The sequence below is a fragment of the Heloderma suspectum genome, chromosome 8, assembly GCF_057233095.1.
Source record: "Heloderma suspectum isolate Gila_16-S chromosome 8, 16-S_ref, whole genome shotgun sequence".
NCBI classification, from domain to species: domain Eukaryota; kingdom Metazoa; phylum Chordata; class Lepidosauria; order Squamata; family Helodermatidae; genus Heloderma; species Heloderma suspectum.
Genome location: NC_139465.1, coordinates 39,922,170 through 39,945,346, shown reverse-complemented (window position 1 = coordinate 39,945,346; position 23,177 = coordinate 39,922,170). Strand labels below are relative to the sequence as shown.

The 23,177-nt window shown below is 46.7% G+C and overlaps 1 protein-coding gene across 1 annotated transcript in view; it reads left to right on the top strand.

Moving 5' to 3' along the window:
- SLC38A8 (solute carrier family 38 member 8) overlaps nt 1–23,177 on the top strand; it is a 38,191-nt gene that overhangs the window by 5,164 nt on the left and 9,850 nt on the right. Inside the window, exons 2-8 of the mRNA XM_084812450.1 lie at nt 4,739–4,929; nt 7,249–7,447; nt 8,752–8,905; nt 11,128–11,232; nt 13,287–13,344; nt 15,342–15,456; nt 19,638–19,785. Coding sequence (XP_084668576.1) covers nt 4,741–4,929; nt 7,249–7,447; nt 8,752–8,905; nt 11,128–11,232; nt 13,287–13,344; nt 15,342–15,456; nt 19,638–19,785 — 968 coding nt within the window. The 5' untranslated portion in view covers nt 4,739–4,740. The remainder of the gene's footprint in view (nt 1–4,738; nt 4,930–7,248; nt 7,448–8,751; nt 8,906–11,127; nt 11,233–13,286; nt 13,345–15,341; nt 15,457–19,637; nt 19,786–23,177) is intronic.

The following is a 23,177-nucleotide window of genomic DNA, read 5'->3' as shown; positions in this document are numbered from 1 at the left end:
TTGCTCAGGGGGTCCAGGTCATAAGTGGAACCCTGACACCCTTGGAAGGTGATAATCGGTTATGAAGTATAGCCACAGGAAGGTGATGACCAAACAGTATCCATGCTGGCATAGCTAAGGAAATTGGCCAGGAAATAATATTTTAAAATGATAGGAAAGACTGGGGGCTCCTTCACACCAGGCTTTTATCCTACGATTGAGATGGCTCCTTCACAGAAGTTTGCAGGCTCTTTACATGATGCTGTGACCCTCCAGGGCGTCTCCTGCACTAAACGCCCTTTCTTCCGCTTCGGTTTCCTCGGTGAAAAAAAGTGGGAAGGAGAAGAGCGAGATCAATGAAAGATAATGGAAGACTCCGAGTGGTGGTGGTGGGGAAGCACATGTAAAGGGAGTCAGCGGTGATCCTGCATTTAAAACGGAAGCAGAAAGCCCCATTCTGAATGCAGGATTTTAGGCTGGTGTAAAAATGCCCTGGTAAAGTTATTAAAATAAGGTCAAAATTGTACAGCTATCCACAAAACAAACACCTAGAGGGTGATCAAACAACTGGACCCCAAGTCTTCTGTTCCAGAGATTCCTCCTCAACCCCAAATCCAGCAACATTGCTTCAGATACGAATGGCGATCAAACAAGAATGCAGAGTGTGAGAACAGCTTCAACGCATTTACGTGGTGGGCTCTCCCACACTGGAGGCATCCAAGACGAGGCTGGACAGCCACCTGTCAGGGATGCTCTGACTTGGATTCCTGCACTGAGCAGGGGGTTGGACTTGGTGGTCTTGTAGACCCCTTCCAACCCTACTATTCTATGATTCTATGACTGCAACTCCCAGCCCCACATGCAATGTTGCATATCTGCTAACCTACTAATCTACTATGGGTGCAATCCTATGCATGTTTAGACAGAGAAAAAGCCTACAACTCCCAGCATTCCTCAGCCAGATATGCTGGGAATTGTAGGCCTTTTCTCTCTCGAAACGTGCATAGGATTGCACCCTAATTGTCTTCCCTGCACAGAAATTCATGTGTATTTTTGTGTGCATTTCTTATGCACCTTTTTCAAATATACATATGTTTGTGTGCATACACCCATTGACTTCCTGACTGTCAGAGCAATACGACAATGGAACTGATTACCTAGGGAGGTGGTGGGCTCTCCCACACTGGAGGCATTCAAGACGAGGCTGGGCAGCCATCTGTCAGGGATGCTCTGACTTGGATTCCTGCACAGAGCAGAGGGTTGGACTCGATGGCCTTGTAGGCCCCTTCCAAACCTACTCTTCTATGAGTCTATGGACAGTAGTGAATTTCAAAGGCGAAGCATTGCTGTTTCTTCATCCACTTCTTTCTCAGACTACCGTTGCTGTGGCTGGTGAAAGAGCTCCAGGAATCCTGGATGGATAGATGAATATCGTCGCTAGGTGTTTTCTGAGAAAGTGGCTAGTTCTTCATTATTGGTTTGGCCTGAACAAATGCCTCCAACTTCTGCTGCTATGAAATACCACAGCTTGAGGGTGGATTCCCAGGTACAGGTGTGGACTGGGAAGGACGTTTCAAGCACGAGTGCTAATGAGTGAGGATGGAAGGAACCTGATGGCATGTTGTGCCCAGTCTTGACAGATTGCACACCTCTCCTGAAAATAGTCAAGTGCAGCTGCAAAGGCCTCTGGGGCATGCTGAAATGCAGCTGCAGTGGAAAAAATGAGCACAATTGTATATGAAGGGCTGGATGCTGATTTGAGTGGATCCATTGAAATCAATGGGACATAATTTAGCCATGACTAACTTAAATTTATTTATTTTATTTCATTTCTATACTTCCCAATAGCTGAAGCTCTCTGGGCAATTCACAAAAATTAAAACCACAAAGCACAGCATAAAACAATGTAAAACATGAAAGCTTAAAACCACAATATAACAATACAACCAGAATAAAACCTAGCAGCAATGTAGAGATTTAAAATACAGATTTAAAATGCCAGAGCTAAAAGACTAGGAAGCTAAAATGCTAAAATACTGGGAGAATAAAAAAGTCTTTACTGGAAGGAATACAATGTAGGTGCCAGGTGAACCCCGCTAGGGAGCTTATTCCACAGCCGGGGTGCCACAGCAGAAAAGGCCCTCTTCCTGGTAGCCACCCACCTCACTTCCTTTGGCAGCGGCTGATGGAGAGGGAAACCTGAAGATGATCTTAGGGCAGGGGCAGGCACATATGGGAGGAGGCGATCCTTCAGACAACCTGACCCCAAGCCATTTAGGGCTTTGAACGTTAATACCAGCACTTTGAATCATGCCCAGAAATGGACTGGCAGCCAGTGCAGCTGAAATAGTACTGGCATAACGTAACATAAGCCCACTGATTTCAATGGGTTTCCTCTAAGTATGACTAAGTCTGGATCCAACCCATTGTGTGTAAAGCCAGAGAGTGTTTGAATACTAACAACAGAACTGTGATGGAATTAGGAGGTTATGACAGTGAGTGTTAACATTAACAGGTGCTAATGCTGATAGAGTGCAGGAGATTTAGAAGATCAGCTTTAGCAGTATTAGTTTTTTTGTTTGTTATTCATAATTATTGTGCTGATAATAAAGAGAGAAAAAAGATCCTGTTCAACGTTTCAATGTTTGAAACTATTAATTTCCAAAAAATAAAGGAATCATTTGACCCCATAGCAGTGGAGATATTACGGTGTTAAGTGACTGTTACTTTTCAGCCATTTCCAATAACAATGGGGGTTGAAATCCCTCCCCCCTTTTGCATTGAGCTGAACAGTGCAATGTTTATGGTGCAATCCGATGCATGTTTAGACAGAAAAGAAGCCCTACAGCTCCTCATGCTGACTGGGCAACGGGCAACGTTGGGAACTGTAGGGCTCTTTTTCTGTCTGAACATGCATACAGTTGTGCCGTTAGTATACTGTTTCTTATGGTGTGATTGCAGAAAAGGGCAACTAATGATCAAGGGGCTGGAACAACTCCCCTGTGAGGGAAGGTTACAACAGCTGGGATTGTTTAGCTTGGAGAAAAGGCGAGTGAGGGGAGACATGATAGAGGTGGACAAAATTATGCATGGGGTGGAGAAAGGGGACAGGGAGACATTTTTCTCCCTCTCTCATAATGCTAGAACCCAGTGGGGTCCTCCCCTGAAGCTGATGGGTGGGCGATTCAGGACAGATAAAAGGAAGTCCTTCACACAGTGCAGAGTCAAACTATGGAACTCACTTCCACAAGATGGAGTGATGGCCCCCAATTTGGATGGCTTTAAAAAGCGATTAGACAAATTCCTGACGGAGAAGGCTATCAATGGCTGCTAGTCCTGATGACTATGTGCTACTTCCAGTAGCAGAGGCAGTATTCCTATGTACATCAGTTGCTGGGGAACATGGGCGGGAGGGTGCTGTTGCACTCCTGTCCTGCTTGTGGGTTTCCTCTGGGCAGCTGGTTGGCCACTGTGTGAACAGAATTCTGGACTAGCTGGACCCTTGGTCTGGTCCAGCATGGCTCTTCTTATGTTCTTACATTCTTTCAAAAAACAAAGAAATTCTGTTGCAATTGTTTTTAAGTTGAACCTTTTTTTTTTTTTTGCTGGATGATAGGGTTGCCACATGTTTTAGTGGGCCCTGCTCCTCTGTCTTTAGCAGCAGCCTGACATGCAGATGTAGACCAAGTGAAAGTGTCCCCGCGCCCGCTCTGCACACCACCCAAAAATTTAGCTGTTAAATTTCTAGGTGTCAAGGAGCTATTAAAGGCACAAGTGCAGGGCCAGTAATAAAGGTGGTGCCAGTCTTAGCTGGGTTTCCTGCCCTATGCCTCCATGGGGTCCCTTCTCTCACACTTGTTGTTGTCTAGAACTAATTCTGCTCTCCAGACCATTTGGGGAGAAGGGTGAACAGCGGGGTCAGGAGCTGCAGCAGGCACCTGCTATGGACCCTTTAATAGGAACACAAAAAGCAAAAGTAGCCGCGTTGGCCATAACGTCCCCCCCCCCCCCTGCAATAGTCCATATTAATGTAATACCTTTATTAGGCCAACCAAAAGGTCACCAAAGCTGTGGGCAAGCCTTCAAGATCTGCAGATCTCTTCATCAGGCAAGATATTACAAAAAGTAGAGGGGGGGGCAGAGGAGGAAATAGGTGGGAGGGAAAAAGCTGACCTGAGGATGACTATCTAGCCAGCATTTCTTTCTCGTACCACTGTACGCGCTCATGTTGGATGCTGTTTGCAAACATCTCCCTGCAGAATCTTGAGCACTGTTGCTACTTTCTTGGTGCCCAGTTTTAACCCCCCCAGCTGCACCCTCTAATTAAATTAAGTGGAGGGGGTGGGGGAGAGAATTGCTTTGCACACAGCCTGTCTCATCTTTAGCATATGTGAGTGAAGGAGTGAGAGTGAGTTTGCCTTCCTTTGGTCCTGGATTGATAGCTAGACATTTGCATTCTATTTCTCTTTCACGCCCTCCACCCCCAGGTAAGGCTTGTGATGGGGTGGGGGACACTTGACCTCTCCATTGTCCATTGTCACCCTTTCCAATGGACTCCATTGTCCACTGTCACCCTTCCCAGGTGGGGAGAAACACTTTGCTTTGTAGCTCAGTTAAAGTTTAATGGAACTGGAGTAATGCTACCCAAGGGTCAGAGGAGGAACCTGTTAACTGTGTGATGTCATCTTAGTTCGGTTCAATTTTAAGACAGTAAAAAAAATTTATAATGACCCACTCTGACCTTCCTTTTCTTTTTCAGATATGGAGGAGTTGGCTAGAGAGAGCATCAGCTTGTTAGCCAAGCCTGCTTTGGAGTCTGGTAGCCCCAGTCTCTCCTCAGCTGGGGCTGTTTTTATCATGCTGAAATCTGCCCTGGGGGCAGGACTCCTCAATTTCCCTTGGGCATTCAATAGGGCTGGAGGAATCGCCCCGTCTGTCCTTGTGGAGTTGGTAAGTGCCAAAGGAAACCCAGGATCCAAGTCTCTCGTGCAGCGACTGGCGAATTAAGTCAATAGACGGGTGGGTCTGAGGTGGGCCAGTCCTAGCCAAGTTGATTTGGAACCAAGTCGCACTGACTGTGAATGTTTCTTCCCTTCAAATATCTTAAGGAGGGCTTCATTTTATAAAGGGAGGAAGAAAAGAAATGCAGATATTTTGCCTGGTAATTGCCCCCTTCTGATTTAGAAGCGCCCACCCCCCTGCCCAATTCTTGGTGTGTGTGAAGAAGAAACTTCTGTGGTTTCTGGAAAGACACCCTGTATCTCCTTGGGAAAAGTTTTATCTGTTTGTGATTCATATGCTTTAGCGTTGAGAATGGATGTTTTATTCAATATTTCCAAAATAAGCACTTCCTTCCTCAGGGAAATTCAGTATAACCAACTCAAACAATGCTTGGTCTTCAACTCAAGTTTCCTGTGCTATACCAGGAGACTGAATTTTGAAGAGCACACATTATCTGATTTGATCATACTGAATTTTCCTGAGGAAGGACCTGTAGTCCGAAATGCATTGGAACTGTGTATTTTTGAACTGTTGAATGAAACACCTTTTTGTTTACCCCAGTGCATTTTGCTTTTTGGCATCATTTATTTTATGGCTCCAATTCAACATTAGGGCAGCTTTTAGAGCTGGAACAAAACAAATCTTCTGCAAATTTGGGTACTGATTATTTTGGCATGCATTTGATATCTTATGATATTTCAGTATTTGACAATATCTGATGACATGCAATGATATTTAGTATTGGGAACTGACCGTTTTGGAAATATTTACCATTTCCTCCCTGCCAAAACAATTGGGATGCCAGTTCTAAAGCACTTGGATTTTGAGATTAAATTTCACATTCAAAATGCAAATTCTGTTTTTGAAACAGAAGTTTTGTAGCTCTGTTCCCTCTGATAACAGTTGACTGGGAATTCTCCTGGCTCAAGGAACTCGGAACATGTTTCATGGGGGTAAAAAAGTCTTAGAAATGGTAGCAAGACTGAACACCCAAGAGTGTCTTTGCAAATTATAGCAAGTTTTGAAAAGAAACAGGGGAATGTGTTCGTGTTTCCGTGTTATCCACCTGGCATTGGTGCTTCTGTGTCAAAGTCACCCTAGTAAGATTAATTATAAGACTTACAGTCCATTTGCAGCAAAAGAAGAATTCTTCTGGCACTTTAAAGATGGACAAATTTATTGTGGCATCAGCCTGTGAAAGCTTGTGCTATAAGACAACTTGTTGGAGTCTGGGGCGGGTGGGAAGAAACTATGATCGCTGTTCCGAAAGCCTTGGAGGAAGGATAGGATTTAACATGCTAGGCTGCAATCCAATGCATGTTTAGATGAAAAAAGTCCTGACTGGGGAATTCTGGGAATTGTAGGACCTTTTTCTGGCTAAACATGTGTCAGGGTGGAAACTGAGCTGATAGAACCCCAGAGCAGTTCTGATTCTGAGGAGGAACAGCAATCCGTGGGAGAGGAGCTCGCTCATCTCTCACAAGCACAGCAGCTGGCAGAGATTCCTCCTGCCAGCATTCCTGGGATAGATAGTGACCCTGGCAGCGAGAGAGCGCTGGAGCAGGGCTTGCTGGACACTCGATGCCAATGCCGGGAGTGACAACAGCTGGAGGGCGTGGAAAGGAGGCATAGCACTCGTTTGGCGCGCAAGCAACGGTCGCATCCTGAGGACCCAAGGGAAAGAGGGAGGAACTCTCCCTAGCCCATATGTTCAGGGTCTTCCCGTGATTCTCCTTCAAACGGGGACCAACTGCCTAACCTGGAGCATAGGCTACTCTGCTGTTCCTTGCTTAGTCGCTGGTGATTAGGATCTGAAAGAGTCATTAAGTTGTAAAAGTATTAAAGCCTTGAAAAGAATCCTTTTGTCTTTGTCTTGAGTTAGCTATTGGAGTAGACTGAAAGAGGCCACCAAGGGCATTCCTGACAACATGCATTGGATTGCAGCCTTAGTCTTTAAGGTGTCATAAGACTTTTGCTTTGTTCTTGCTGCAACACAGACTAACACAGCTACTCATCTGGAAATGTTTACTCTGATCAGAGCTCCACTGCTTCCCCTTTCACTGTGCACACCCTATTCATGTGAGTAATGCGTGAGTAGGGCTATTATTTTGCACCTGACCTTGGCTCACTAATAAGCCTCCCCCCGCTCCAAGAGGCTTCCGAAGCCAGCTCCTGTATGGTTGGGCCAACCCCAGTGGCTTCTGCTAGTGTTCCGTGGTCTTATGATGGTTTCTTCTGTGTCTTGTCCTTCTCCCTCTCTTTTTGCAGGGTTCTTTGATCTTCCTGATCAGTGGCTTAGTCATCCTGGGTTATGCTGCTTCCATCAGCACCCAGACGACGTACCAGGGTGTGGTGAGAGAGATCTGCGGGACAGCTGTTGGGAAGCTCTGTGAAGTCTGCTTCATTCTGAACCTCTTTATGATTTCAGTGGCCTTTCTCAGAGTCGTGGGAGATCAGTTAGAAAAATGTGAGCCCTCTAGACCGTCCCCAGGAAAGAGCCCCTTCGATTTTCTGCCATTTGCTAACCATTCCTTATATATTTATTTATTTGAAATATTTCTTGGCCGCCTTTCAAGGGCAGAAGCCCGCCCAAGGTGGCTTACAACAATAAAATACATAAAAACAATTAAAATATTAAAAGTGATAAAAACATAAAAACAATAAAAACAACAATAAAAGCCAACACTAAAACCAACAATGATGTTAAAAGCAGCAACAGCAACAATAGCAGTCATATCAATTGAAGGTGAAGGTAAAATAATATGTTTTCAAGGCCTTCTTAAAAGTCTGCAATGACGGAGCATGCCAGACCTCCGATGGCAGCTTGTTCCAAAGGTGTGGGGCCGCTGCAGTGAGGCCCTCTCACGTGTGGTCACCCACCTGACTGCTCTCACAGGTGGGCAAATGAGAAGGGCCTCTCTTTTTGATCTTAAAGTGAGGGCAGGCTGATATGGGTGAAGGCTGTCCTTCAAGTAACTTGGTCCCAAGCTGTTTAAGGCTTTAAAGGTCAAAAACAGTACTTTGAATTGGGCTCAGAAATGCACCTGTAACCAGTGCAGCTGGTGCAGTATAGGCATTATATGATTGAATCGCCTTGCCCCCACCAATATGTGGGTGGCCGTATTGTGCACAAGCTGGAGTTGCTGAACCATCTTCAAAGGCAACGTATGTATAGCGCATTACAGTAGTCTAGCCTGGACGTGACTGGTGCATGGATAACTGAGGCCAAGTCTGTCCTATCCAGATAGGGCTGCAGTTGGCATGCCAGCCTAAGCTGGTAAAAAGCACTCCTGGACACTGCAGCCACCTGGGCTTCCCCAGTTAGCTCAGAGTCCAGGAGGACTCCCAGACTGCACACTTAGTCTTTCAGAGATTAGATACAATTTAACCAACCTCAAAGGCAGCCTTCCCCAACCTGGTCCCCTCCAGATGTGTGGGACTCCAGCTCCCATAATTCCCAATTAGCATGCTCCCATAATTCCCAGTCGGCATGCTGACTGGTTGGGGAAGGCTGCTCAAAGGCATAAAATAATAGCAGCTGCTGATCCAATTACAGCCAGAAAGCTAATTATTCAGTTAAAATATTTCTGTACTGCCTTTCATTGGATCAGGTTTCCGGGTGGTATACCACAATATATTAGTAGTAAATAATAAATTAAAGTCTAATACAAAACAATAAAAACTCTAAGACTTAGCAACTATAATAAATGACAAGGTAGACAGAGAGATGATATAGATTAAAATGCCTCCTTATATACGCTTCCTTTCCAGTGTGTGACTCTTTCTACCCGAATGAAACTTTGAGCGGAGGGGTTTCTCGCCAGCACTGGTTCATGGACCATCGTTTCACCTTGTCTGCCCTGTGCATCCTGGTTATCTTCCCCCTCTCCATCCCAAGGGAAATCGGGTTCCAGAAGTACACAAGGTAAGAGTCCAGTGGTTCCTATTACTCCTCTCTGGTGCTGGGGTTGGGCTGAATGGTAACTGAAGTCAGTCCAAGACCTCTGGGTTTTATTAGTGAGAAGGGCTTTCCAGAGAGTGAACCCAATTCCAGCTCAACTCCAGGTACCATTTCAGATTCCAGTGAGTGTTTTAGGAGGGGGTGGAGTTCAGGGGAAGGCAGGCTTCTCCGCAAGGTTTAAAGGCCCGCTTTTAGAAACACCAAATACTTAAGGGCCTTCGACATGCTAAACATCCTATGCATGTTTAGACAGAAAAAGTCCCACAACTCCCAGCATCCCCCAGTCAGTATGGCTGGCTCGGAAATGCTGAGAGTTATAGGACTTTTTTCAGTCTAAACATGCATAGGATTGTGCCCTAAGTCTCCAAAAACTGGTATACTCCAAGAGCATTTGCTGTAGTTACTTTGTTAAAAATATATCATTACCGTAGCAGTGTTATGGATCCAGGTCTTGAAGACATGCAACAGAGGCCCATCTATGCATGCCTGTGCCATCAGAGCTAAGGCAAGTACTTACTTAGGAGAGGACCTTTCCTGTGACGGCTTATGGAATGGAATGATCTCCCTGGACAAAACTAGGGAGGTGGCAACACGAGCAGCATCTAAGTCAATGATAAGTCAACAGCCTTCCGGATGTTGTTGGACTGCAACTCCCATCAGCTGTATCCAGCATGGCCAATAGTGAAGGATGATGGGAGTTGCAGTCCAACAACATCCGGAGGACCATACATTCCCCATCTCTGTTCTAGGTGCTAGGTTAAAAAAAAAGTTTTTATTTGCCGCAACTTATAGTGAGAATCTGTAATGCTGGTGCTGGTTGTGTTTTACCATTTGTTTCTCTTTGATTCTGTTTTATCATGATTTGTGTGTGTGCCTGTGTGATGCTATTCTTATGATTTACTTTTTAAATTAATGTTGCATTTTGTAGGCTGCTATGTATTATATCACAAAGTACTGTTGTGAATAGTCACTGTGCTTATCTGGTATAAATTTAAGTTTTGCATAGAATTGTCACAGACTGTACTACTTGCATTTCATGGCCATTTCACCCTATTGTTTTCGGTCTACACACACACATGTGTGTGCAGCATAATATAAATTCCTGCCAACTAGGGGTAATACTGTATGCATCTGATGAAGTGGACACTAGTCATAGGGGACATAGCAATGTCTCTTCAGGGTTTCAGGCAGGATTCTTTCCTAGCCCTAACTGTAGATGCTGAGGATCGAATCTGGGACCTTCTGCATGCAAAGCAGCTGCTCTACCCACTGAGGTACAGCCCATCAAGTCCATCAAGACTTAGGCAGCAATCCTATTGCAGTGATTGTCAGCCTCTGAACTCCTATGCAGAAGTCATCCTATGCAGAGTGGGAGGAGTGGCGGAGGCGATCTTTGCCTCTCTGTCCTCCCACTCTGCATTTTTGCTAGATGGGCTTTTTTTTTTGCCAATCTGGCTGTGGCACTATGGAGTGGGGGAGGGAAGGAGGCTGGAGAGACCTTGGGATAGCTTGTATCTTGGCCCGTCCGGTCTCCTCCCCTCCCCACCCACTGGAATGTGCCCTTTCCTTATCCTCTGAGGTCGAGGTTCTTTCCTCGCCAGCCGCAAGGGGAGGGGGGTTGGAGCATGGATTCCCCCCTTCCAGTTCAGAGCGCTGTCTCTGACCTTGGATCTGGGAATCCAAAATATCCTATGGACAGATGCTGTCCAAGGGCCATAGGATTGCTCTTTTATGCTATAGTAAATCTGTTAGTCTTTAAAGTGTCACAAGACTCTTTGTTGTTATGTTTAGAAATCGAAAATTGATGTACGTTTAAAATACTTTGCTAATAAAAAACAAGTCTTACACTTTCTTTCCCCAAGCCAAGGGATTTGTGACTTTTGATATGTACAGCTTGGCTATGTATGCATCTGATTGTTATAAAAATCATAGTGTGTAGAAATGGTGAAGCGGCCAGAAATATAGGTACGTTTTGGGAATAATGCTATGTGGTCCATGACGTGGAGCAAAGCTCCCTTACCCTCACTAAATGGTCCCCCAATGCAACCAGCAAAGCTTGGAGTGGGTTGGGCTGCATTATCCACCTCTCTACCGTGAGATGCTCTATGCTGCCATTTTGCATGCAATGAGACATTGAGCTTCCGTGGTGTAGAATCTTTAGCTTCTCCCATTTGTGTGTGTTTCAGTATTCTTGGTACCTTGGCAGCTTGCTACCTGGTGCTTGTCATCGTAATAAAATACTACCTCCGAACAGATCACGTTGTCAAGCATGAACATCACCATTCCCCTGGGTAAGTGTTGGCATGGGCAGCTGTTCGCTCTCTGGCAGATGGTGGGTTTTTCCAGCACTGGACTCCTTGTTGCGAGCCTTATACCCCCATGGGTTCGCATCGAGATGCTGCTGAGATGCTCTCACATGAAACCCGCCACAGCTCCTTTGTTTACCTTCTTCTGGTCCCCAATGTCCTTTTAAAGTGTCGTGTCAATATTCCTACTGTATTAAATGCATTTTTCCCCTTGTCACCTGTAGCAGATCAGGATGTTGTAACTGACTGAGCTGGTATCCAGGAGCGATAGCTAATGAGTACTTTTGCAGATGACAATTAAAGCATCTCTTGTGCTGCTTGTACGCATGCTTTGAAATGGTCTTTTATTTTTTAAAATGTGGAATGGAAAGCAGATGGAATCAGAATAACCTTTTGCCTATTGAAATCCACGAGCTTAGAAACACCCAACTCTGGGTAGGATCAAGCTGTTTAAATTCTCAAGCTCCACCTTTTCTGTTTTCTTTTCCTGAATATTCCCTTCATTTTTTCTGGCACTTTCTAGCTATAAATCCAAGATTCATTGCTCTAAATGCCTGCCTTCATCCTCTCCTTCTGTGGAATATCCTTCCTCCCAACATATATACCACCATGTCTTTTCCCAATTTTTCAGCAGCCCCTCAAAATCCATATCTTTTTTAAAAAAAGAAGTCTTCCCAGGTTAAGTCTTCCCAACTTGGCCTATGGCTTCCTTTTAATTCTTTCTCCCCTTTCCTTAAGGCCAAAGTAGATGAGATGTCATGTCAGGAGATCTGTGACTGGATTTCCAGAATGGCTTTTTTTTAATGTTAAAAGTGGCCATAGGGCCTGTAGGATTCGAACCTATAGTATTAGGGGAAGCAGGGTTAATCCCCCCCCCCCCGGTGTTTCTATAGAACATAAAAAGAGCCACTCTAGATCAGACCAAAAGTCCATCTAGTCCAGCATTCTGTTCACACAGTGGCCAACCAGCTGCCCACGGGAAACCCACATGCAGGACACAAGCGGAACAGCACCCGCCTGCTCATGTTCCCCAATAACTGGTATACATAGGTTTACTGCCTCTGATACTGGAGGTAGGACAGAGCCATCAGGACTAGTGGTCATTGATAGCATTCTCCTCCAGGGATTTGTCTAAACCCTTTGAAAGCCATCCAAATTGGTCTTTTCCATAGTTTGAGTTTGTACTGTATGGAAGTCCTTCCTTTTATCTGCCTGATTCTCCCACCAATCAGTTTCATGGGATGACGCCACTGGGTTCTAGTATTATGCGAGAGGGAGAAAAATGTATCCCTATCTACATTCTCCACACCATGCATAATTTTGTCCACCTCTATTGTGTCTCCTTGGTGCTGGAGAAGACTCTTACGAGTCCCCTGGACTGCAAGGAGGTCAAATCAGTCCATCCTAAAGGAAATCAACCCTGAGTGCTCATTGGAAGGACAGATAATGAAGCTGAAGCTCCAATATTTTGGCCACCTAATGCGAAGAGAAAACTCCCTGGAAAAGACCCTGATGCTGGGAAAGACTGAAGGCAAAAGGAGAAGGGGACGGCAGAGGATGAGATGGCTAGATAGCATCACGGATGCAATGAATATGAACTTGAGCACGCTCCGGGAGAGAGCGCAGGACAGGAAGGCCTGGCGTGCTATGGTCCATGGGGTCACGAAGAGTCGGACACGACTGAACGACTGAACAACAACAACAATTGTGTCTCCCCTTGCCCTCCTTGTCTCCAAGCTAAACAATCCCAGCTGTTGAAGCCTTCTCTCATAGGGGAGTTGCTCCAGCTGATCTAAATCTCTCCCACTGTATCTGTATCTCTCCCAAATACAGATACCAATTATTATAAGATGTATGTAGGGAATACTTGAGGACTGTTTCTAGATCTGTTTAACTTTGTTTGCAATATTTTATTAAAACTGTGTTTTTAATTGTTTATTAGAATTGTCAGTTTCCTATACCCTATATTGTTTGGTGGCTTTTTTGTGTGGTTTAGGATATTACCTTTTTTCTGCGAGTATCACTTTTAAATCTTGCAGGTCTTCCTCTTGGGCCTCAATGTTCAGCGTTATCCCGACAATCTGTTTTGGATTTCAGGTAATGGGTTTAAAATTTTCCTTCTTTTTTGGGAGGCTGGGGGTTGATATGTGTCTTGTTTCTCTTCTCCCCCTTCCCACCAAAATATATTTCTGGTCATACATATTTATTCTTTTCCACTTGAGATGATGCAACATCCTAGATTCAGCATAGTGTGAAGAAAAGACTATTAAAGTGGGGAGGAAGGAGAACCAAATCTAGTCTGACCTCTTATTCAATCCAGATTTCTAAGGGAATACTTACTGGGCCTGACTCTTGACATGCAGTTACTACTTCAGGCTGTGGCAGTTACTGGTGTCCCAAATTAAGGAGGGGACCATCCATCACCAAGCAAGCTCCTATGCAAAAAGGGGGAGAAAGTATATGTGTGTGTGTGTTTTAGGGGGAGAAAGAGGAACTGTACTTTGTACACACCTCACCTATGGCTGCGAGAGCTGGACCATAAGGAAGGCTGAGTGAAGGAAGATAGATGCTTTGGAACTGTGGTGTTGGAGGAAAATTCTGAGAGTGCCTTGGACTGCAAGAAGATCAAACCAGCCCATACTCCAGGAAATAAAGCCAGACTGCTCACTTGAGGGAATGATATTAAAGGCAAAACTGAAGTACTTTGGCCACATCATGAGAAGACAGGACACCCTGGAGAAGATGCTGATGCTAGGGAAAGCAGAAGGCAAAAGGAAGAGGGGCCGACCAAGGGCAAGATGGAGGGATGATATTCTAGAGGCGACGGACTCAACCTTGGGGGAGCTGGGGGTGGTGACGGCTGACAGGAAGCTCTGGCGTGGGCTGGTCCATGAAGTCACGAAGAGGAGGAAGCGACTGAACGAATAAACAACAAATGATACTTCAGTCTCCATCAATAGCACAAAAATTCCCACCTCTTGTAATGTGGGGTGGAGACTTTTGTGCAAGAGAGCTAGGGAAGGGGATGTACTGACAGACCATATCATGGGATGTGGACTTGCTCCCTTGCCATGGTTTTCTGAAACCGACGGGGCCTGCAGCCCAGCGCAGTAAAGCACATTCAGCCACTGAGAGCCAAAACGGATATTACTTTAAATCTGTATCTGACTGCGATGTCTTTTTCCCCATTTTTTTTAAACTCTAGAGTAGGCACAAGAGTCATGATCTGGATTGGGAATCTAGTGTCTGGGATTGGGGTGTGTGTGTGTGTGTGTGTAAATTCTGGATTGGGCCCCCTGTGCCTACTTTAGAGTGAAGAAAAAGCAGGCGGGGTGGGGGACCCTTAGCTGCTCGTTATAGATTTAAAGTAATGTCTGTTTTGGCTCCATGTATCGCTGATTGGCAGAACAGCCCATCACAGACCACTGGGTAGAAACATCCAACAGCTCCTCTCCCTCCGCCCCCCATTTCTGAGCAGGGGCAGTCTATCTGAGTAATGAGAACTTTGAATTTCAGCAAGAAAACCCTTAGTGGTCCGCAGTCATTCTTAACTCACCCCACTGATGACTCTGGGAGAGGAGTGAGGCATACGTTGGGAGGCAGGCTTTGGGAGTCCTTGGGCAAGACACCCCCAATAGGCCCCTCCCTCAGGGAGTCCGCCTTCTCACCGCCGTGGTCGCCAGCTGCTCTCGCTCCTCCTCCTCTTTCTCATCATCGCTCGCTTGTTTGCTCGGCTGGCAGAGAGCCAGGGAGCAAGCAGGCCGTGGCATCTCCTGCTGCTCCTTCTCACCACCACTGTTGCCTGGGCCAGAGCGAGAGGCAGGCGAACAAGCCAGTTGCAATGGGGAAGAGGAGGAGCATGTCCAGGGGAATCTTGTCACTGGCCCCTCTGCTGGGCTGTGGGCCCTTGGCGGGTGCCCAGTCATGCCTACCCTTCACGGCAGCCCTGGCCCCAGGCATAGAAATGTCTAGTTGTGGCGTTGTGGATGTGGGGCAGGCAGGCAGGCAGGCAACCAACCGTGCTGTCGGGACTCTGGGATGGAGATGGGCTGGATGCCACCCTTCGTTTTTCCACAGTGTGCTCTGTGTTTCAGTGCCATGAAGCGTGCATTGCCATCTACAGCAGCATGAGCAACAAGAAGCTCTCCCACTGGGTTGTGGTGTCTGTGATGTCCATGCTGTTCTGTTTACTTATTTATTCCCTGACAGGTAAGCATCTTTGAACATCCTCCATCCTGTAGACCAGGGGCAGGCAGCGTAGTGCCCGAGGGAACCAATGCGTCCCCAGACACCTTTCTTGGTGCCTGCCAAGGTGCCCTACCCCTCTCAATTTTCTTTTAAAAAATTAGCACATTTTCTTACGGGCAGCTGGGATTGCTGTGAAAGAGGCTTCTGTTGGTACTGAAAACTGTGGGTTCAAAGGAGTTGTTTAGTGTGTTGAGGCTCAGACCCTGCCTGCACCTTGTACTCAGTCTTTGGGGCAGGTTACTTGTCCTTTGCCACACCTCCCACGGCAGCCATTTTGTGATGGTGCCCAGGAGTGTTTCTCCAACTGCCACATGTCTTCATGGCCCCAAAAGGTTTCCTACCCCCGGTGTAGGTGATGGGGGCTGTCTGTTTTGTACCAAACTCCTTCTCATTGTGCATCTGGAATGCAAGCTGAGAGCCCATCACTTAACGTAAGATTATTTTTCATGGGTCAGTCCAAGAGTCCATGTATTCCCCAACAGTGGCCATATGAATTACATCCCCAGAGTCTAGAGGAGTATCTCATATATCAGCCTTCCTCAACCTGGCACCTTAGAGGTATGTTGGACTACAACTCCCATAATCCCCCAACAAGCATAGCTCCTCCCCCAATCTTCCCATGTTCAGCAGGAAGGTCTGAAGGGGGAATTCTAAGTGCACAGCTGGTTGGGGGATTATGGGAATTGCAGTCCAACATATCTGGAAGGCACCAGGTTGGGGGAAGGTTACTATTTACTAATTGAGTTCTCTGAGTGTGGATTCTTAGGTAGTGGCACTATCTATGCAAGAGGGGGTGGTACCGGTGCACTTTAGAGAAAAAGCCCTAAGACGAGAACCCCCAGAACACCCCAATAAGGACTGAGCATGCTCAGTGGGCACAGAATACTGACTGACTGTGGCAGGGCGAAATGGAGAACCATTTTGGGGGGTATGGAATGGAGTATCTTGGAAGAGGAGCATGGCTGACTCTCTGGCTGGAACCCTGGAGCACTTAATGGCTCCCTTTATACTAAAGAAACCGCCTGCAGTCCTCCCATGGTGGAGCCTTTCCGTGTTTACAGTGGGCTCCCAGACAACGACCACGTGATTGCTGAGCGGGAAAGCTTTTAATTTTCAAGGTTCCGTAGAAGTCAATGAAGCAGCGCCACCTCGTGGCTGTTTGAATCGCATAACATTCCAAGCTAAAAAGATAGTTCATTAGTTCCAGATCTTTTTGAGACGAAATAAGCAGGAAATACCTCTGGATGTGCCCTGGAGGTTGATACCATCATGAAAAGGACCTGCAAACTTCCATGAGTGAACAATCTCAATAGCAGGATGAAAGCTCCGTGTGAAGGGGCCCGACGTGACAGCATTTTGTTGCAGGTTCTGCTTGTCTTTCCTAACCATCCTAATCATCACTATGAAAATTCTAAGCTGAGCATAGTGCTGGCTCCAGGTTTTTTCAGGTCCCTTGGGCAAGACCCCCTCAGTAGGACCCCTCCCTCAGTGAGTCTGCCTTCTCACCACCCTTGTCACCAGCTGCTGTCTCCACCTCCCCTTTCTCATCACTGCTCCCACTTGCTTGCTGGGCAGGCGGAGAGCCAGGGAGCAAGGAGGCCGTGGCATCTCCTGCTCCTTTTCACCATCACCATCCTTCCGGCTGGAACGTAAAGTGGGTGAACAAGCTAGTTGGAATGGGGAAGAGGAGGAGCAACTCCAGGGGCTCTTGTCAGTGGGCCCCTGCTGGGGTATAGGCCCTTAGCAGCTGCCCAACCATGTCTACCCAACCATGTCTACCCTTGGTGCTGCCTTGGTTCTAGGCAGCCTGTCCTGCGAGAGGCAGGTGAACAAGCAGGTTGCAATGGTGAAGAAGAGGAGCGAGTCCTGGCGGCTCTTGACAGTGGGCCTCTGGTGGGGTGTGGGCCTTTGGCAGGTACCCAACCATGCCTACCTTTGATGCCAGCCCTGGTTGAGTGGCTTTTCAGGATGTTACCAAGGACATTTTATCAGAAACCCGCGGCAATTGGGCTGGAGCAAGGTGGCTTGCTCTTAAACTGAGAACAAGGTTGATTGAAAATGGCTCACAAAGACATAAGCGTAAATCCGGCTGCTGGAGGAGCCGTTAGTTTTAGGCGTCCTCTCCTCTGGTTCTGCAAAGGTGTGGGGAGGAAGTGAAACGGGGCTGGAGGGAGGTGTTCATGACTGCCAAAGCATCTTCACAGCATCAGGTGGACAAACACAGATACGCAGGCTTGCTAGCCTAATACCTCTAATTGTGACGTAGGAGCAGACGGGCCACCGAGCCCTGGATCTGTCTCCAGTGAGACAGCCCACCCCCATGTTGGAAAGAGAACATAACCTGTTTCCTAATTTGGGTAGGCTCCAGTTTGGTTGCTGTGGTACATAATGGGTATATTTATGAGAGCCAGTTCCTGGTATTTCTTTGCATGTTACTGTTCTTGGAACCGCAGTCTGTCTGTTTACTGAAGCCGCTTTCTTCGTGTCATGGAGACCTTGTCCATTATGGTCCCAGACAGCTGGGCACGGCTTCTGCCGTGCTGTTCCATCTCCCTGTGGAGATGAGTTCTACTTCATGAGATGGCTCCTTTCCACCATAATGGATGAGGCCTAGTCCCAGATGCTTCAAAAGGACAGCCGATGAGATAACGAGGAAGTGGCCCAGTTCTTCAACTAGGGTGGCCATGTGTTCTACTTTACAGAGGGCAGTCCTCTGTTTGAAGGACTGTCCAGTCCATAGCCTGTTTAAGGATATAAAACCCTAAAAAGGGAGGGAGCGCAGGAGATTTGAAATTGCCCATCGACAGTTAGCAACTGAACAGGCAGGCATGCAAGTCACCTGATCACAGTCTTCCACACTATGGTCTTGTATTTCTATTTAAATTATAGTAACGATTTCTAAATTTGCATCTATACGTACAAATTGGCATATGTAACTGTTATGCAAATCTGTGACCTTATTATTCTTTTATTGTGATGCCTAAGTGGCCCTCTTATTCTCAACCAGTAATTTCACCACCTCTAGACTGAGTAGTAGCCATTGAAAGGGCTGAAAAAAAGAGTTAAATCTCCCCCCCTTTTTTTAAGTCCAATGCTGCTCCCCAGTGTCTCCACAGCTTCTCTGGCCTGCTGTGCTTCATGGAATGGCGGTAGGGGTGCATCCTGACGCAACATCCTCCCATTCCAGGAAGTACTGCTGTCAGGCTGGGAGCCTACAGAGAGTTCTTCGTGCCGCTGAGAGCAGTCCGAGGCTTTTTAAAATATAAAGAATAAAAAAAAAAAACCCTCAGCCGCTTCTTATAGTTATTAAGGTAAGTGTCCAACCCTGAAAATGTCTCTGGAATTCACCTGCTCTCCCACTCCCACCCCCCAAAAGTAGTAGAAAAATGCCCCCCATTTTTGTGGGGAAGATTGGACCTGCTGAAAGAGGACTTTCCTGTACACCTTTAGTGGAAATAGTAGTTCCATGTAGACCTGAGGAACCCACAGCCCAGGGAGTAATCAACATTGTGGGTGGCAGGAGCCCGCAGCCTGGACCCCCTGGGGGAAGCACTGGATCCCCCTAGGAACTGTCCCTCCAGCGACTCAGAACTCTGCACATTCACCTGGTCTTCCTTGCCTGAGGCACCGGAAAGGCACCCTCCCTGTTGCACAGTGATGATGTAATTGCTGCCCCCCAAAAGGAGCAACTTCTCCAGCTCCAACCCAGAGATTTCAGATGTCCAGCAAAAATTATTCAGCTTCCTCTGGCTGACTAGTGTCTTTGCTGGCCCCTTTTTGATTTTAGCGGTGTGCATCGTAGGTTTTTTTAATCTGTTTTGGATGGGGATGATTATTTTGGACGTGACTGTGAGAGGCCCCTGCTGGGCCTACAAGGCAGGGAACAAAATTTAGTAAATAAATAATGCACGGTGTAGATGTACCAGGAAGCCCTAACTGAGTACACCTTTGCGTTGCATGTCCACAGTGTGTTTAGGCACCCTTGTTGGGTGTGAGTGTGGGAAAATGCTAGTGCGGCAGCAGCAAACACAAATTCCACCTGAACTATGAAGCAGTTACTTTCTCTGCCTCTTTGCTGACTAGCAGAGCTGTACATTTCTTGGCATATCTAATAGGCCACTGTGGTCTGTTCCCCTACATAGGGCTTTATGGCTATTTGACGTTTGGTGCTGATGTTGCTGCTGACATCCTGATGTCCTACCCAGGAAATGACGTGGTGGCCATCATTGCCCGGCTGTTGTTTGGCATCTCCATCATCACCATCTACCCCATCGCCCTTCTCCTCGGAAGGTAAGGAGCAGAAGTCGTAGTTTTCCCTGTTTTAACCCTGAGAGACTTGCAGAGTTTTGGGAAATGAAGATGCCAAGGTTCCCCTTTTGACCGGGACCCCCTGAGCAACTCCTTAAGGATCTCTTGCCTTCTTAAGAGTCCCACCTTCCTTCTTTTAAACTTTCCCTTCCCAGTAACATGGAGTTTAGGCTGTAGACATGGGGTGACTGACACTGTAGACACAGGCTTTAACCACAACAGTTTATTGGTAGATTTAAAGCAAACAAATTACAACTAAAGGTATTTACACAATAGAACTGAGTAGGGATGCTGCTCCGGGGGGGAATCTGCCTGCGGGGGGAGGCAATCCGTCCCTCCCCCCCAGAATCCTCTTCAGCCGGCTCCACAGCAATTCCATGGAGCCGGCCACCAGCTCCATATCGCCAGCAATATGGCCGGCCGCCATTGCCATGCCATATTGTTAAGGGCTGACTCAGAGTTAAGGGCTGACTCTGGACGCAAATGGTGTCCACTACGCCATTTGCATCTGTGGTTTTTCCAGTGATAGGCTAGCCTAGTGGATGCCATTTGCGGCTATCCTATCGCGGGAAAAACCACAGACGCAAATGGCGTAGTGGTCGCCATTTGTGTCCGGAGTCAGCCCTTAACGTAGCGATATGGCACGGCAATGGCGGCTGTATTGCTGGTGATACGGAGCTGGCTGGCGGCTCCGTGGAGTCACCGCGGGGAGGATCTGGCTCCAGAAGATTCCAGAGGGAGGCGGAGGTGAGTGGTGCCGTTCCGCCGCGGACTCTGGAAGCTGGATTCTTTTGAATTTGGCCTCATTGGGGTCCACGGCGGATTTCTCTGCCATCCCTAGAGCCAAGTGATACAAAAGGCTTTAAAAGAAAATAAAATTTGCAAAATGCAAGTTCCTTTACCCTAGCTGTCCTTAGACTTTTCTGGGCTGCTTCTTCCTGCTCCCTCTATAGACTCTGCTCTCACTTCAGGCTCTGGCTATCTTTGCTGTTACTCTGGCTGCAGCCTGGTGTTTCTGACCCTTACTGGCTCTCTCTCTCTCTCCTTATATACCCTCCTCCCTCCAGACCGAAAGTGCAGCTTCAAATCTGAACAAATGAAATTAAGTGGAGAATTGAAACTGACACTTAACCGGAGAAATGAAACGACTCCTCTCAGGGTTACCCCCTCCCAACAGAAAACTCCAGGCCTCTAAGCCTGATCATTTTTTTCCTTTGCCTGCATAGGCCTCAAACTTTCACGAGGACTCCTGCATTTCCCTGTTCTCTGGGTGCATGTGTGGTTTGTGGCCTAAACTGGTGGTGGTATGAGTACCGTAAGATGAGCCCTGCTGGATCACACCAAAGGCCTCTCTAGTCCAAGTGTCTGTTCCCAAAGTGGCCAGTGAGATGCCTCTGGGAAGCCCCTGAGCACAATAACACCCTCCTGCTCGTGCTCGTATTCCCCAGCTGCTGGTATTCGGAGGCCTCCTGTCTCCTACTGGAGGTATTATATAGCCAACATGACTAGTAACCTTATCCTCCATAAATTAGTCTACTCCCTTTTTAAAGCCATTCAAGGTGGTGGCCAGCACTATATCTTGTGGAAGCAAACGCCCCGGTAACTATGTGCTGTGTAAATAAGTACTTCTTTTTGTCTGTTATGAGCCACCAGCCATTCATCTTCATGGGAGGACCCCGTTGGATTCTGGCATTACAAGAGAGGAAGGAAAACTTCTCCTTGTCCACTGTCTCCACACTATGCATCGTTTTGTACACCTCTATCACATCCCCCTTGCTCGCCCTTTTTCTAAGCTAAAAACCTTAAATGTTGTAACCTATCCTCCTAGCAAATCCTCCTCTTCAGCAAAGGAGATTGTTACCTTGTCGTGGTGCTGGAGCTTGAGCACCTCAATGACATCATGAGCTAAACCGTGAAGGGACACCCAAGATGGGAAGGTCATGGCGGAGAGGTCAGACTAAATACGATCCCTGGGGAAGGAAACGGCAACCCACCCCAGTATTCTTGCCATGAAAACTAAATGGAGCAGTACAACCAGAGATATGTCAGTATACCATTGGAAGATGGGACTCCCAGGTCAGCAGATGGTCAACATGCTACTGGGGAGGAACAGAGGATAAGTTGAACTAGCCCCAGATGTGATGACGCAGCTAGCTCAAAGCCGAAAGGACGGCTAGCGGCCAATGGTGCTGGTGGTGAACGACGAATCCGATGTTCTAAAGATCAACACACCATAGGAACCTGGAATGTAAGATCTATGAGCCAGGGCAAATTGGATGTGGTTATTGGGGAGATGTCAAGATTAAATATAGACATTTTGGGTGTCAGTGAACTGGAATGGGCCACTTCACATCAAATGACCACCAGATCTACTACTGTGGACAAGAGGACCACAGAAGAAATGGAGTAGCCTTCATAATTAATAATAAAGTGGCTAAAGCAGTGCTTGGATACAATCCAAAAAATGACAGAATGATCTCAATTCGAATTCAGGGTAAGCCATTTAACATCACAGTGATCCAAATATACGCCCCAACCACAGATGCTGAAAAAGCAGAAGTAGATCGGTTCTATGAGGATCTGCAGCACCTACTGGATAGTACACCAAAAAAAGATGTTACTTTCATTACAGGAGACTGGAATGGTAAGGTGGGTAGTCAAGACGACACCTGGAATTACAGGCAAGCATGGTCTGGGAGAACAAAATGAAGCAGGACATAGGCTGATAGAATTTTGCCAAGACAACTCACTGTGCATAACGAACACTCTCTTCCAACAACCTAAGAGACGACTTTATACATGGACTTCACCAGAGGGTCGACACCGAAATCAGATTGACTACATCCTTTGTAGCCAAAGGCAGCGGACATCTATGCAGTTGTTAAAAACAAGACCTGGAGCTGATTGTAGTTCAGATCACAAACTTCTTATTGCACAATTTAGAATCAGACTAAAGAGAATAGGGAAGACCCACAGATCAGTTAGATATGAGCTCACGAATATTCCTCATGAATATGCAGTGGAGGTGAAGAATAGATTTAAGGGACTAGATTTAGTAGATAGGGTCCCGGAAGAACTATGAACAGAAGTTCGCAACATTGTTCAGGAGGCGGCAACAAAAAACGTCCCAAAGAAAAAGAAAACCAAGAAGAAGGCAAGATGGCTGTCTCTTGAGACACTGGAAGTAGCCCAAGAAAGAAGGAAAGCAAAAGACAACAGTGATAGGGGGAGATATGCCCAATTAAATGCAAAATTCCAGAGGTTAGCCAGAAGAGATAAGGAATTATTTTTAAACAAGCAATGTGCGGAAGTGGACTGTGGAAGAAGAGAATAGAATAGGAAGGACAAGAGACCTCTTCCAGAAAATTAGAAAC